We start from the raw sequence: 15634 nt of genomic DNA, 5'->3' as shown, positions 1-15634 counted from the left end.
AAACTTGAAGGTAGGGTATAGTTTGAGGAGAGTGTCGGGGTTACCTTGAGGCAGGCGGGGTGGGCTATCTGGGCACAGTTGGAACACTCCATGAGGGTGAGGGCGAAGACTGGCCCCTCTCCTCCCTCCTGGTTCCCCTCTGCACAGATCTCACACACCACTGACAGGGGCAGACCCGGCTGGGGGAGAGAAAGGGAGGAGTTAATATACTGACAGACCAGTATATTCTGTCACAATGACTCAAACACACACACTATACTAGCTGGGAAGAAGAGATACAGTAAGGACCCAGGCATCAAAGGCAAGCAGTAAGTGATACACACAGCTAGCAAAGAGAGGGAGACAGTGACAATGCTTCTACTGTTCGGGTGAAACATCTCACACATCCAAACCCACACATGCCCTCCCCCCCACTCGCTCTCACACACACACATAAACCACTCGCTCGCTCACACACCATCCTACTCGCTCTCACACACAGACGCTCGCTCTCACACACAGACGCTCGCTCTCACCGCCAGACACTGTCGGAGCACGCAGGTCTGTTTGAGTTTCCCCGGCCCGCCGAACTTCTTCATGTCCCTGCAGAAGTTACAGTCCCCGCACTCCGTCCTGACACACGCCTCGCAGCGCTTACACCGCACGCGCCGCCGCCGCAGCACGGACATGGAGGAGGCGGGCTTCTGGGGTCGCGGGGTCACCACCGTGGCAGACAGCTTGGGACGAGCCACCGGGGGAGGAGGGGGAGGGGGCTGGTACCACGACGGCTGGAAAGGTGGGGACGAGAATTATTGGGATAAAGGTGAATTCAAAGTTTTAAAAAATGTTTTAAAAAATTAAATCAATGGGGGGAGACGAAGGCAACAGTCCAGCACTGGGCTTAATCTGTCTGGAAAAGCATCCCTCTGTGGATTTAAGAGTCAGAAAAGTACATGGATTTAAAGAGAGGTATGTAGCAGTCTAAGAATGTGGCATGACTTGCACTCTGTCTTATGACAATGTACAGTATGTGTGTAACACTTGTGGGGACAGGCCTATATGGACAGGGCTACAGGTTTCTTACAGAACAACTATTCAAAGCAACAGTTTGAACATGATGGGAAAATGATTCAACCAAAGTTGAGGACAACAGTTCACCTGACACAAGATGGAATCCAAACATTTAAACTTGATTTCACGTTTACTGTAATCTGGATACTTTAAGGAACATTATAAAAACATGAATTTCAATGCACTTTTATGTGAAGAGTCTTCAACTATATATATATATTTTTTTTTAAATTTTTTGAGCTCTCCTAGTTGTGCCGTTGAGGAACTAGAGCAAGCGGACTTGTAGTTGATTCGTTCGGGAACACAGCCCTGCACCGGGCGCCGTCACACGATTACTGTTGTGGTTCACGCTAACCAAAAACATCTCAATTAGAAACCGCAGTCTGGGTCAGGTGGGCATCATTTGAAAGCGTGTTCTATTTCCAACACGACTCGCTACGCTCTAAAATACGATCTTACATCGGTAGACTTTCACAGGACTTTTCAGAGAAACAGATTGGAATTTTGGTGAGCATAGAACAGAGTCAAGAGTGTGTGTTCGGCGGCAAAACAAATTCCACAACAAACAAACAAACAGGCTCATTCTGTTCAGAACAGGGTATGCCACCGTGTCCCCTTGTGACGTTGTCACTGTGTCGACAGGAGTTTTACCATGCGGAAATCTTGCTTGTACGACATCAAAGCGGTATTTGTTGTCATCCCCAACCTTTCCATCGTTCAAAATACAGAGTCCTTTACAGCATTTCCCCCCAGTCAGACATCAACAAAAAAACATGCAAAAGGTGGCCCAATTAGCGGGAGGGACGAGGGGCATCTTCTTGTCGCGTGTGGTGCTCAAGTTCAGAAAACGGCTGTCAGTCAAAAACCCATCCAGCGCTGTGAAGCAGACAGACTGAGCTCCGACGTCAGATACATCAGGTTACTGTACAGCCACTGAGTCCCAATTAAGGCACTTCTTGTTAACGCAAAATGACACAACGACAAGGTTCCGGTTGAACAAAGTTTACTATACCGTATGAACACACTACCAGGTAGCCATTACACTCAAGGCTAGGTCCATCAACAACCAGACTCCCTGCGCAGGCGCACTCTGACTGAGTGATAGCCCCGTAATCACAGAAACATGGGGATAATTAAAACATGAACTTAACACTTATTGCCGTCCAAACCTGCCAATCTGATCCCGTATATGGGTAGGAGTGTGAAGGGCCAATCTGATCCCGTATATGGGTAGGAGTGTGAAGGGCCAATCTGATCCCGTATATTGGTAGGAGTGTGAAGGGCCAATCTGATCCCGTATATGGGTAGGAGTGTGAAGGGCCAATCTGATCCCGTATATTGGTAGGAGTGTGAAGGGCCAATCTGATCCCGTATATGGGTAGGAGTGTGAAGGGCCAATCTGATCCCGTATATGGGTAGGAGTGTGAAGGGCCAATCTGATCCCGTATATGGGTAGGAGTGTGAAGGGCCAATCTGATCCCGTATATGGGTAGGAGTGTGAAGGGCCAATCTGATCCCGTATATGGGTAGGAGTGTGAAGGGCCAATCTGATCCCGTATATGGGTAGGAGTGTGAAGGGCCAATCTGATCCCGTATATGGGTAGGAGTGTGAAGGGCCAATCTGATCCCGTATATGGGTAGGAGTGTGAAGGGCCAATCTGATCCCGTATATGGGTAGGAGTGTGAAGGGCCAATCTGATCCCGTATATGGGTAGGAGTGTGAAGGGCCAATCTGATCCCGTATATGGGTAGGAGTGTGAAGGGCCAATCTGATCCCGTATATGGGTAGGAGTGTGAAGGGCCAATCTGATCCCGTATATGGGTAGGAGTGTGAAGGGCCAATCTGATCCCGTATATGGGTAGGAGTGTGAAGGGCCAATCTGATCCCGTATATGGGTAGGAGTGTGAAGGGCCAATCTGATCCCGTATATGGGTAGGAGTGTGAAGGGCCAATCTGATCCCGTATATGGGTAGGAGTGTGAAGGGCCAATCTGATCCCGTATATGGTTAGGAGTGTGAAGGGCCAATCTGATCCCGTATATGGGTAGGAGTGTGAAGGGCCAATCTGATCCCGTATATGGTTAGGAGTGTGAAGGGCCAATCTGATCCCGTATATGGGTAGGAGTGTGAAGGGCCAATCTGATCCCGTATATGGGTAGGAGTGTGAAGGGCCAATCTGATCCCGTATATGGGTAGGAGTGTGAAGGGCCAATCTGATCCCGTATATGGTTAGGAGTGTGAAGGGCCAATCTGATCCCGTATATGGGTAGGAGTGTGAAGGGCCAATCTGATCCCGTATATGGGTAGGAGTGTGAAGGGCCAATCTGATCCCGTATATGGGTAGGAGTGTGAAGGGCCAATCTGATCCCGTATATGGGTAGGAGTGTGAAGGGCCAATCTGATCCCGTATATGGGTAGGAGTGTGAAGGGCCAATCTGATCCCGTATATGGGTAGGAGTGTGAAGGGCCAATCTGATCCCGTATATGGGTAGGAGTGTGAAGGGCCAATCTGATCCCGTATATGGGTAGGAGTGTGAAGGGCCAATCTGATCCCGTATATGGGTAGGAGTGTGAAGGGCCAATCTGATCCCGTATATGGTTAGGAGTGTGAAGGGCCAATCTGATCCCGTATATGGGTAGGAGTGTGAAGGGCCAATCTGATCCCGTATATGGTTAGGAGTGTGAAGGGCCAATCTGATCCCGTATATGGGTAGGAGTGTGAAGGGCCAATCTGATCCCGTATATGGGTAGGAGTGTGAAGGGCCAATCTGATCCCGTATATGGGTAGGAGTGTGAAGGGCCAATCTGATCCCGTATATGGGTAGGAGTGTGAAGGGCCAATGTGACTGAATGCGGTGTGTCTCCTCCTCACCCTCTTGGGCCACTTGACGATGGGCTTGCCAGTGTAGGACAGTTTGGGGATGTCATTAGCGTGCTCCTTCAGCAGGGCCTTACAGAGGACAAGAGAAGGTTGGTACATGAAAACACACACACAAAACCGTTATAATATACCCCATTTAGCAGACGGTTTTATCCACAGTGACTTAGTCAGTCATGCGTATCCACTTTGATATGAGGATATTTCATTCTGTCAGACACACACATCCATCCCTCCCTCCCTCCCTCCCTCCCTCACCCGGATGTCGTGCAGCAGAGCGGGAGCATCGTGTATGCCTGCCGGGACACAGTTCTTCTGTGAGGGCAACGACTCCAGCTTCCCCAGCAGGTTCCACAGCCCCTCCAGCTCAAAGGGCGTGAGGTGAACCTTCACCCCGGGCTTAGAGCCCCGGGTCGGGGGAGCCTCCTCTTCATCCTCCTCCTGGGTGTGCCCGTTGACTGACTCACAGGTGGAGGGGTCTCTGGTAAGACCTGGTGGGAGGGAGGGGCGGAGAGATTAAGAGGGGGAGTTGGAAAGAGAAAAGAAAATGCAGGGTTTGTAATCTAACGAAATACAGAGAACGCACATCTCAAGTTATAGATCTCGTGCTGTCATTCAAACGTAACCACCTAATATAGAGTAATGCTGGTTAGAGAAGTGCTGAGCTGCCTGCTGAAATAATAGAGGTGGAGTGTAGAGAGAGAGAACAGAGAAACAGAGGGGTGGGGTGAGAGAACAGAGAAACAGAGGGGTGGGGTGAGAGAACAGAGAAACAGAGGGGTGGGGTGAGAGAACAGAGAAACAGAGGGGTGGGGTGAGAGAACAGAGAAACAGAGGGGTGGGGTGAGAGAACAGAGAAACAGAGGGGTGGGGTGAGAGAACAGAGAAACAGAGAGATGGGGTGAGAGAACAGAAACAGAGGGGTGGGGTGAGAGAACAGAGAAACAGAGGGGTGGGGTGAGAGAACAGAAACAGAGGGGTGGGGTGAGAGAACAGAGAGACAGAGACAAAGAGGGGGTAGTGATAGAGGGTAGTGTTGTTGGCACTGACCGATGCCCAGGGAGTGTTTCTGGAAGTCAGGCGTGAGGTAGGAGGTGTTGGTCAGACTGAAGAGGTATCTCTCCAGCACGTACCAACACATCTCATAATAGAACGGGTAACGGAACTTAGCTGGTACCTGCAGAGACACCAAGTTCAACTTTCAATTTATTAGTAACTTCCACTACATACATTGGAACGTCTCTTCTACGAGTGCTCAGGAACAAAAAAAGATTCAGTACATTTAGGAGAAAGAGATGAAAGAGAGAGTGTGTGTGTGTGTATGTCTCCCACCCGTGTCCTGTCCTCGATGCTGTAGATGTTGAGTTGCATGGGGATGTTGAAGCTATGGAGGAAGTTTCCCCCAAACACCAGGGTGTCCACTGGTGTGTAGACCGCGTGGATCCAACCTGACAGGACACAAACAAAGGTAAACATTAGAAACAGGAACACTAAGTTTAAACGGTTAAATATCTGTGTGTGTGTATTTATTATGGATCCCCATTAGCTACTCTTCCTGGAGTCCAGCGAAATGAAGGCAGTTCTACAATCCATTCACACCAAATTTCACAACATATTAAGTGGGTACCTGAGGGGATCATGAAGGTATAGCCCTGCTTCAGCTCGATCCTCTGACAGTCCTGGGCCTTGTCTCCCAGGAAGATGTCTCCCTGTTTCCCCGACAACACCCAGTCCTCATACAGCTCCAGGTTCTGAGGCGTGGGCGGGATCAGCCAGAACACCTGACAGGAAGTAAGCGCTCAAGAGGTAAGAAGTGAGAGGACACCAGAGTCACTCTTATTCGAGTCCCAAATAGAACGGGTCGAGACTCGTGTCCGAGTCGAACATTGTAAGATCAAGTAGTCTGTTGTTACCTTGCCTCCCCGCAGTATGTGGTACCAGACCGAGGAACCGCCGAAGTCTATGTGGAAGTCTGTGTAGCAGCCCTGCACACTCATTAGACAGTACCTGGAACAGAGGAGGAGAGAAAGAGGGAAGGAGAATGCAGTTGAGGGAGAGGGTCGCACTTCGGGGTACTGCATATCTGTGATGGCGTTGACGGGGCCTACGGACCATGGTCAGGTTGTGCACTATATAGGGTGCAATTTGGGACACAGATGAGCCTTACTTCTGCACTTTGGGGTACTGCATGTCTGTGATGGAGTTGGTGGAGTCTCTCTGTCTCTCCTTCAGGTGCCGAGGCCACATGTTGTCCACCCAGTCTATGATGTCCACCTGATAGGATACAAAGGAGGCGGTAAGAACAGACAGGAGGGTGTGTGTGCCGATATGTGTGTCCGCGCGCGTCTCAGACTGACCAACATGGGCCTCCGGACCAGGTCGGTCAGCTTGGTGTGTGAGCGTGTATGTATGTATGTATGTATGTATGTATGTATGTCAGACTGACCGATGCAGGCCTCTGGACCAGGTTCTCCAGCTTGGTGTGGCTAAACTCCAGGCTGATGACGTTGTAGAGTTTGTCCCTCTGGGAGGGGGGCGTCTCGTAGTAACGTCTCCACTGGGCCATAGACATCTCTATACCCTTCTGAGTACTGACATCCATCACATCCATCATACGCCTGCTGCCTAGGGGAGACAAGGAAGGGGAGAGGGGTACAGACAGAGAGGTGATACGGTGAGGGAGGAACAAAGGAGAGAGACAGAAAAGGGAAGGTAAGAGAGTATTTGGTGTTCTATTGGGATCCCCATTAACTGTTGCTGAAGCAGAAGCTACTCTTCCAGAACATGAAACATGACATAAGAACATCAAGACAAGAACAGCTCAAGGACTGAACCACACCAATTAAAATGGGAACAAAAAAAAAGGTCCTGACAGTTACCCACACATCATTATATGTACGGTGCATTCGAAAAGTATTCAGGCACGCTGCCCTTTTCCACATTTTGTTACATTACAGCCTTATTCTAAAATGGATTAAATAAATACAAATCTCAATCTACACACAATACTCCATAATGGTAAGCAAAAACTGTTTTTTAATTTTCCATTGATCATCTTTGAGATGTTTCTACAACCTGATTGGATTCCACCTGTGGTAAATTCCATTAATTGCATTAATTTGGAAAGGTCCCACAATTGACACAGCATGTCAGAGCAAAAATCAAGCCAAGAGGTTGAAATAATTATCTGTAGAGCTCCGAGACAGGATTGCGTCAAGGCACAGATCTGGGGAAGGGTACCAAAACATTACTGCAGCATTGCAGGTCCTCAAGAACACACTGGCCTCTTCCATTCTTAAATGGAAGAAGTTTGGAACCACCAAGACTCTTCCTAGAGCTGGCCACCCGGCCAACTAACCAAGGGAGGTGACCAAGAGGTGACCAAGAACCTGATGGTCACTCTGAAAGAGCTCCAGAATTCCTCTGTGGAGATGGGAGAACCTTCCAGAAGGGCAACCATCTCTGCACCACTCCACCAAATCAGGCCTTTATGGTAGAGTGGCCAGATGGAAACCACTCCTCAGTAAAAGGCACATGACAAGCCAGCTTGGAGTTTGCCAAAGGGCACGGCACCTAAAGGACTCTCAGACCATGAGAAATAAGATTCTCTGGTCTGATGAAACCAAGATTGAACTCTTTGGCCTGAATGCCAAGTGTCACGTCTGGGGGAAACCTGGCACCATCCCTACAGTGAAGCATGGTGGTGACAGCATCATGCTGTGGGGATGTTTTTCAGCGGCAGGCAGGGACTGGGAGACTGGTCAGGATCAAGGCAAAGATGAGCAAAGTACAGAGAGGTCTTAAAAAATATATATATTTCCAATATTTACCCCCTTTTTCTCCCCAATTTCGTGGTATCCAATTGTTAGTAGCTACTATCTTGTCTCATCGCTACAACTCCCATAAGGGCTCGGGAGAGACGAAGGTCGAAAGTCATGCGTCCTCCGATACACAACCCAACCAAGCCACACTGCTTCTTAACAGCGCGCATCCAACCCGTAAGCCAGCCGCACCAATGTGTCGGAGGAAACACCGTGCACCTGGCGACCTTGGTTAGCGTGCACTGCGCCCGGCTCGCCACAGGAGTCGCTGGTGCGCAATGAGACAAGGATATTCCTACCGGCCAAACCCTCCCTAACCCGGACAACGCTAGGCCAATTGTGTGTCGCCCCACGGACATCCCGGTCGCAGCCAGTTGCGACAGAGCCTGGGCGCGAACCCTGAGTCTCTGGTGGCCCTTAACCACTGCGCCACCCGGGAGGCCAGAGAGATCCTTGATGAAAACCTGCTACAGAGTGCTCAGGTCCTCAGACTGGGGCGAAGGTTCACCTTCCAACAGGACAACGACCCTAAACACACAACCAAGACAACGCAAGAGTGGCTTCAGGACAAGTCTCTGAATGTCCTTGAGTGACCCAGAACATCTCTGGAGAGACTTGAAAAAAGCTGTGCAGAGACGCTCCCCATCCAACCTGACAGAGCTTGAGAGGATCTGTAGAGAAGAATGGGAGAAACTCCCCAAATACAGGTGTGCCAAGCTTGTAGCATCATACCCAAGAAGACTAGAGGCTGTAAACGCTGCCAAAGGTGCTTCAACAAAGTACTGAGTAAAGGGTCTGAATGTATATATTTTTGTTTGTTTGCTTTGTTTTTTGCAAAAATGTCCAAAAACCTGTTTTTGCTTTGTAAATATGGGGTATTGTGTTTAGATTGATAAAAAAAACATAATAGTTTAATCCATTTTAGAATAAGGCTGTAACATGACAAAATGTGGAAAAAGTGAAGGGGTCTGAATACTTTGAATGCCCTGTACATAATGGCTATCAGTTAATTTGGTCAGATGGGGAGAGGCAATGTTCTGTGAGGTGTTGTTTTGAAGCTCATTTTTTGCGGTTTGCTTGAGTCATTTGAGATGGAAGGGTGTTCCATGTGATAGCGGCTCTATAGAATACTGTGTGTTGCCTTGAATCCGTTCTTGATTTGGGGACTGTGAAGCCCTGGTGGCATGTCTGGTGGGTAAGCATGCCTATCAGAGCTATTTGTAACTTGATTATACAGACTATTTGGAAATTAACACAATATTTCTCAGAAAAACAAGAATTGATGCAGTCAAACCTCTCCTGTACTTTGAGCCAAGAGAGACTGACATGCATACTGTTGACATTAGCCCTCTTGTGTGCATTGAAGGGCAACACTTGCAGCTCTGTTCTGGGCCAGCTGCAGCTTTTCTAGGTCCTTCTTTGCAGCACTTCATATCACCGGGCAATACGGTCAAGATCAGATCAAACTGGAGCCTGCAGGGCTTGTTTGGTCGACTGTGGTGTTAACAATGCGAGCGAGGAAAGGAGAGAAGTAAAGGAGATGTAAATGAGGGAGTGTTATGATGGAGAAAGAGAAATAGAGTGAAGTGGGTTAAGGAGAGGAACTGGAAAAGGCATGTTTGGATAGAAGCACTGGAGGAGGAGGGAATCTTACCGACAAATATCTTGACGTCGTTCACACTGAAGTCTGGATCTGGCATCCTTTAGAGAGCACGACAAACCAGGGTTACATGTCACTCAGACTTATAAACTCAACGCAAGTTCAGCTATTCTAATCGCCCCAGAGAGAATACAGTGAATGTGTTTCCAACAGAGTTGAGGGGGGAAAGCAGGACGTACTTGATGCCCAGTCCGTCTGGCTTCTCAAAGATGATCGGGTCCCTCAACCCACCTCTTTGGATGTACTCAAACGTGAGGTCTGGAAAAACAAACCACAATAAGCCATAAACTAAACAGGAATCCTCAAAGCTACTCAAGTTGGTACGCAACGCCCAAATGAGACCCTATTCCCTTCCCTATAGTGCACTACTACTGTCAGAAGTGCATTTCATATAGGGAATAGGGTGCAATTTCAGACACAGACAATGTCTCAAACCCTCCGTCATTCTACTGCAATGACACCCAACGCTGACCTTTCCCCTCCATGCGTTTGACCCTGTCCGAGGTGAACCTCTCGCTCGTCAGCTTCTCCTCCAGGTCAAAGGTCCTCTTCCCCTCGATCTCGTCGTCCGAGATACCATCGTCATGGTAGCGCCGCCGCGTGCCCGACCGCTGGAGAGAGGGGGAAAGAGGAAGAGGGAATAGGGATGAGGAATGTGAGGAGGAAGAAGGAAAAGGATTAAATAACATATTTACCTCAATGTGTTCAGCAGCTGTATACCCTTCAAATCCCATCGCACTATTTTAGGGTATTTACAGTATTTCTGTAATAGTTAGGTTTAATACTTCTCCCAGGTTCTTTAAGGTATTTCAGTAACATGTAATGCTACTTAACGACCGCAGCGTTTGGCTGTGTAAACAACGCTCCCACACACAGTACATTAACTGCTCCTCCCTCCTACAAAAAGTCTCTGTATTACAACACACACTGGGGCAAGGAGGAAAGAACATACCCACACAAACCCATATCAACACAGAACACACAATACATCAATGTTCAGGCCAGGGTATCAATTCTCTCTAATGTAGCCTATCATTAATCTCCCTCACACTGACTTTCCCTTCTCTCAGGGATGGGGGGGATAAAGAGGAAGAGGGGGGGTACCTGTAGACCTTTTTACCCAGTGCTTCCATTCCCCCTGCTCAATATTGTCCCCCATCCCCACTACTTATTCACCAGCTCTATCTGTCAACTGGAGGCTTGATGCTTCATTGATGGTGGTGTAGCGCTCATGTGATTTCAGAGTTTGCAAAACAAATGGCCATTGGATTGATGCAAATAATAATGATATCATTCCACCAGAAAGGCAGAGGCTACTTTTTAGACAACATTTAACTGAGAAAGTTTTTTGGGAAAGCCTTTCCGTCTACCAGCTGACGGTTATCATTAGCACGATCGCTAACAGCTACACAAAGTGGACCAGGGAGTGGACCAGGGTTGCCATAGCAATGCACCAGCTGACCCAGGGAGGGGGTCCAGCAGCCCAGAGCTCAGGGACAACAATAAGAGGTGTCTGAGAATGCACTCTCTCCGCCCGTCTCACACACCTCTAAAATATCCTCAGCCAGCCCTGAACACACACACACGCCTCCTTGCAAACACCACACAATGTGAAACAACCTCACTGTACTGTCCACCAGTCAGCCACAAGCCAATGACACTATACAGCGAGACATTAAACAGCACTAGTATCCAACGCTGTAGCAGCCAAATCAGTGCCATGAGATGCAGAATGAGGCACCAGTACCAGCCCTACCTCCAACATCTCACTGCAATCCTCCTTGGCTCCGGGTGGCCCAGCCCTTCAAGAAGACAACCCTGTCCCAGTAAATTCAAAATCCATTATCCATCTGTAAGCCAGGGTTGACGAGAGATCTTTGTTCCATTCAGGTGGTTTGGTATAGGAGAAGGACACAACGGCATTGCAGCGAGTGGTGTAACGCAGTGCGCCAGTCGGGTCTGTGCTCCCCTGGGCCGCTGCCCAGTACAGTGGAGTGGCTGCGCGTACCAAATGGCTCTCTAGATAGTGCACTGTGTAGGGTGCCATTTGAGACACAAGCATACCGTCTCTCAGTGACGCACTACGTTGCTACAGCACCCGGCGGAACCAACAACCTTTAACTGAGACATCACACAGACCAGCTGCTGGTCACGCACACCGCAGTTACCAGCTCCACCTAGTATTCCCAAGGCTGGAATTCTGCTTGTGTGACAACAGACTCTAGAGAGAGAAACAGTCTGGATTGGAGCACCATGCCAGGGACATGGGAGCGGGAGGGAGTGGATCCATCTGGGAGACGCCTTGGCTGGGGAACGACGGACAGCCAGCTCCTCCGGTCTAGATCACATCCTGGGTCTCCTGGCCGCTCACTCACTCAGCTACTCAAGAAACAATAGACGACCCGGAGCAGCACAATTGCGCCACGACGCCTGAGCAACTAGAGTGGGTAAGGGCACACGACAGACGTTAAGTTTAAAAAGTCCATGTTTATTATCAAAGATCGTCGCCAAGAGACGGTGGGTCTCGGAGCCAGTACCAGCAGGGTTACAGATGTTCTCTCTCCCTCCCTCACTGTAGCAATCCAGTATCCTCTCCATCATATTTATCTTGCCCTTTCCCTCTCCTGCAGTGCACCTTGGGGAATCCGGTGGGATGGAGACTCTACACACCTTTAGTGTCACCATTCCATCCCTCCTCCTCTCTTTATCTTTCTTCCTCCTCCTCCTCCCTTCTTCTCACATCCCTGGCGTAGTGCAGCAGCATCTCTCCTTCGTTCACCATCCTCCACTCCCCCTCTCCTTTTCAGAGAGAAAAAGAGGCCCGCGGTCTATCCAGCTCTGTCATTCTTCCGCCTCTGCAGTGCCCCCCCCCAATCTATCTCCGTGTTTTCCGCATTTCTGCTCACATGGCCAGTCAGACAGCCAGCCTCTCCAGTAACTTCTCCTCTTGCTTCACACAGAGCAGACAGCGTGCTCTCGCCACAGTGTCCTCTCCACTCACACACATCCCTCTCTTCTCTCGCTCTTCTCCCGTTTCATCACTGGCACTGTTGTATTGCAATATGCCTTCTGGAGATGCATGGCTCAAAGAACAGGCAAAGAAAAATAACTCCCTCACAGACCAGAGACTAAGAGATGTAGACCTGACCACCACTGCCTAAATCTCAGCCTATTCATAATTGATAAAACGTTATCTCTGCATGATGCTGCCTGGCTACTACTCTGAGAGACACGTTCTACTTCTGCTCCTACAAACGTGACTATCATTTAAAACTCAACTTTAACAAATCACAACACACACACACATACCTCCATTGTACAGTATAAACATCAGGTTGCCTAGTAACAGCCTTTTTTTGTTTCACCTCACCTGTAAATATCCAGATTCTACAGTCAGGTAGACTGCAGACCCTAGTCACCATACTAAACAGGTTCAAATTCTCTCAACGTGCAGAAAAATAAAGAACTCACCTCAAACACATCAATCAATAATCTTATCTGACCCTCAATTAAAAGATGTACCGTGTAGCCTCCTGGGTGGCGCTGTGGTCTAAGGCACTGCATTGCAGTATTAGCTGTGCCACCAGAGATACTGGGTTAGAGTCCAGGCTCTGTCGCAGCCGGCCGTGACCGGGAGGCCCGTGGGGCGGCGCACAATTGGCCCAGAGTATTTCAGGTTTGTCCCATCGTGCACTAGCGACTCCTGTGGCAGGCCGGGCGCAGTGCACACTGGTGCGGCTGGCTTCCGAGTTGGATGGGCATTGTGTCAAGAAGCAGTGTGGTTGGGTTGTGTTTCTGAGGACGCATGGCTCTCGACCTTCACCTCTCCCGAGTCCGTACGGGAGTTGCAGAGATGAGACAAGACTAACTACTACCAATTGGACACCATGAAATTGGGGAGATACCATGTAACAAAATATTGTACACAATATTCCTTTCCAAGGATTTAGCTAGCTCTCACACTAATCCCAGCCACAGCCCAACCTAACCCTGTGTTCACTCCTCCAGGCATGGTTGATCCGGTCCTCTTTAACTACTCTTCCGCTCTGTTTGCTTTTACAATGTTTTGGAGCGACTGTGACATGATGCACACTCCTGGCACTGTTTAACCCCCAAGCGATGAACTCATGAACCTGGCTCGTCTTAGAAAAATGCACCATATTCCATTTATAAGGCACTACTTTTGACCAAAGAGCCTTGTTTATCATACTTTCTCAAGTTACAGTCGACACTCTAGACTACATGATGCCATCAAGCAAGACAAATCGGAGACATAAGCTTCTCAGCTATTTGGTATCGGAAATAAATAGTTACTTAGGGGGAAAAACACGAGTTATTCCCATAACCTAAACTATGAGGTACAAGTCTTGGTGCAAGTCATGGAATTGAACCGCAGACTAGTAACATAACTCACTTCCTCTGTCTTTATAATTCCAACATCTCAATCCATATGGACAGTTTTAGAACACACTCAAATATTAAAATGTCCATACTACGCCAATTTCATTATAGTTAGTAACTAGCGGTAGTCCATGCCATTTCAGATAGTTCATCACCATAAACGTCTAAAGTAACGTTTAGCGATGGATTTTTACTACAGACGTTGAAATAACGCTGGGCCAACTAGTTACTTACCAGCCGCTTGCTGAATCTTGGTCGACGCTTATCTTCCATGTTTTATGACTGTCACTTGAGACAGTGGACTGCTTTGGTAGGCGGTTCGCCGATACACGTGGGTACCTGACTGCGCTGTCAAGCAGCTGAACACTACAACTAGCTCGTGATTGGAAATGTAGCTTAACTTATGTATTTATTTCTAGTAGTGTAATATGTGTCCACTGTCACTTGCGGGTAAAAAAATAAAATAATTAAAAAAGCCTTTCAAATCTGACAAACTAAATCTAAAATACAGTCAGCAACGTAGCCAAGTTAATACATTTTGATTTGACTAAAACCACCGTATAAAATAAAGTACGAGCGTTTACACATTGCAACGTTATGTTATTTACAGCTAACGGCAGATAATTACCACTAGGACATAGCTAGTTAAATACTAAAGTAGAGGCTAGCATCTTTGGCTAGCTATCCCCCACCAAAGGGAAGCATTGTTGTCGATCACCAAAACAAAACCCTACCGAGAGAATGGGATTAGCTAGGAAGCTTTAGTTTGTTGATAGCGCCAATATTGCATCTGGGATTGTAGTGTGGTTCATTATGTAAGAGTTAGCGTGTTATAGCTAACGTTAGCTATAGAGTAGCTTACTAATGATACGATTTAGACACTTGTCTGGCTAGTTTTAGGGGGTGAGGGGGGTTACCAGTCCTGGGTTATTTGCGGCATGTATTTTAAACACATTTTCGTATTATGCTGAACAAACTGTTCGCTGAACTAAAACGAACGTTAAGTTTAAAATGCAACAGCAGACAGCGAGCAATCTATTTCCAAAGGAACTTTCCGCTTTGTCTTTTGGAAAACTCCAATCAACCAAAGAGTTTAGAAAATACTTAAAACCTGGTCATATTAAATGACATGACGTTCTGTTAAAATCGACAGAGAACGCTGGTTTATTAAATCGCAGTTTTATGTATAATATCCGATAAAGACGGCGGTCAGCCATCCGCCGCCATTTTCATCTCCTCACAAAACAACACTAGTTTCTCAAGACCCGCCTACAACAATAACATCGTCCAACGAGAGCAAAGCCGGCGAGGCGCTAAATGGTCGGTAATTATGTCACTCAGAAATACATTTTCTCGATAACGATTGAACACACGTAAAACAAAGTGATACCGACACGTGAATGACCAATTAAATTGCGGGTTATTTCACGAATCGAACTCCAATTGGCAACCATTTTGCTACTATCTTCAAATTAGAATAATAATTGGTCAACATACAAAAAGGGTCAATAAAGCAGCCAATGAACTACCACGCAATTCAGACATCGTGTTTCCCAACTCAACCTCCTTACAATAATTGCCAGACCTACCATATAACTTATGAACCCATAAAATTAAAATGTATTTCCGTTACACACCACCATGATTGAGTAGGCCTGTTCAAGGACGGTCGACGGGGCCAGTCTGCCTCCTGGCTTCTGCTGTGTCTTGACTCCCGGAGCTTTGCATTGCTGAGACACGTTTTCTGGGTAGCTACTTTGGTCTTGGTTTGCTACAGTAAAGCCGCCCATTCATGGCAGTTGTAATCCGGAAGCGGCTGTCTAT

General features: G+C 47.9%; 1 protein-coding gene across 6 annotated transcripts in view; it reads right to left on the bottom strand.

Moving 5' to 3' along the window:
- The window catches only part of kdm2aa (lysine (K)-specific demethylase 2Aa), a 22127-nt gene extending 6493 nt beyond the window's left edge, over positions 1-15634 (bottom strand). The window contains exons 1-14 of one of the 6 annotated variants that reach the window (XR_005034199.1): positions 15448-15634; positions 9882-10020; positions 9589-9667; positions 9404-9450; positions 6375-6553; positions 6096-6202; positions 5842-5935; positions 5556-5709; positions 5261-5376; positions 4979-5105; positions 4187-4419; positions 3923-4000; positions 516-767; positions 45-179 (exon numbers count right to left, since the gene is read on the bottom strand). Coding sequence is in view for 5 of the 6 variants with exons in the window: in XM_021619305.2 (XP_021474980.2) it covers positions 45-179; positions 516-767; positions 3923-4000; positions 4187-4419; positions 4979-5105; positions 5261-5376; positions 5556-5709; positions 5842-5935; positions 6096-6202; positions 6375-6553; positions 9404-9450; positions 9589-9667; positions 9882-10020; positions 15448-15600 (1893 nt within the window). In the remaining variant the exon portion in view is untranslated. Of the gene's footprint in view, positions 1-44; positions 180-515; positions 768-3922; positions 4001-4186; positions 4420-4978; positions 5106-5260; positions 5377-5555; positions 5710-5841; positions 5936-6095; positions 6203-6374; positions 6554-9403; positions 9451-9588; positions 9668-9881; positions 10021-11165; positions 12034-12079; positions 12110-12718; positions 12744-14044; positions 15393-15447 lie in introns of those variants that run through there. The other 5 variants (XM_021619305.2, XM_036933570.1, XM_036933573.1 and 2 more) reach the window with 5 other exon arrangements.

The sequence above is a fragment of the Oncorhynchus mykiss genome, chromosome 10, assembly GCF_013265735.2.
Source record: "Oncorhynchus mykiss isolate Arlee chromosome 10, USDA_OmykA_1.1, whole genome shotgun sequence".
Classification (NCBI taxonomy): Eukaryota; Metazoa; Chordata; class Actinopteri; order Salmoniformes; family Salmonidae; genus Oncorhynchus; species Oncorhynchus mykiss.
The sequence above is the reverse complement of the archived record's forward strand: the minus strand, read 5'-3'. Positions and strand labels throughout refer to the sequence as shown.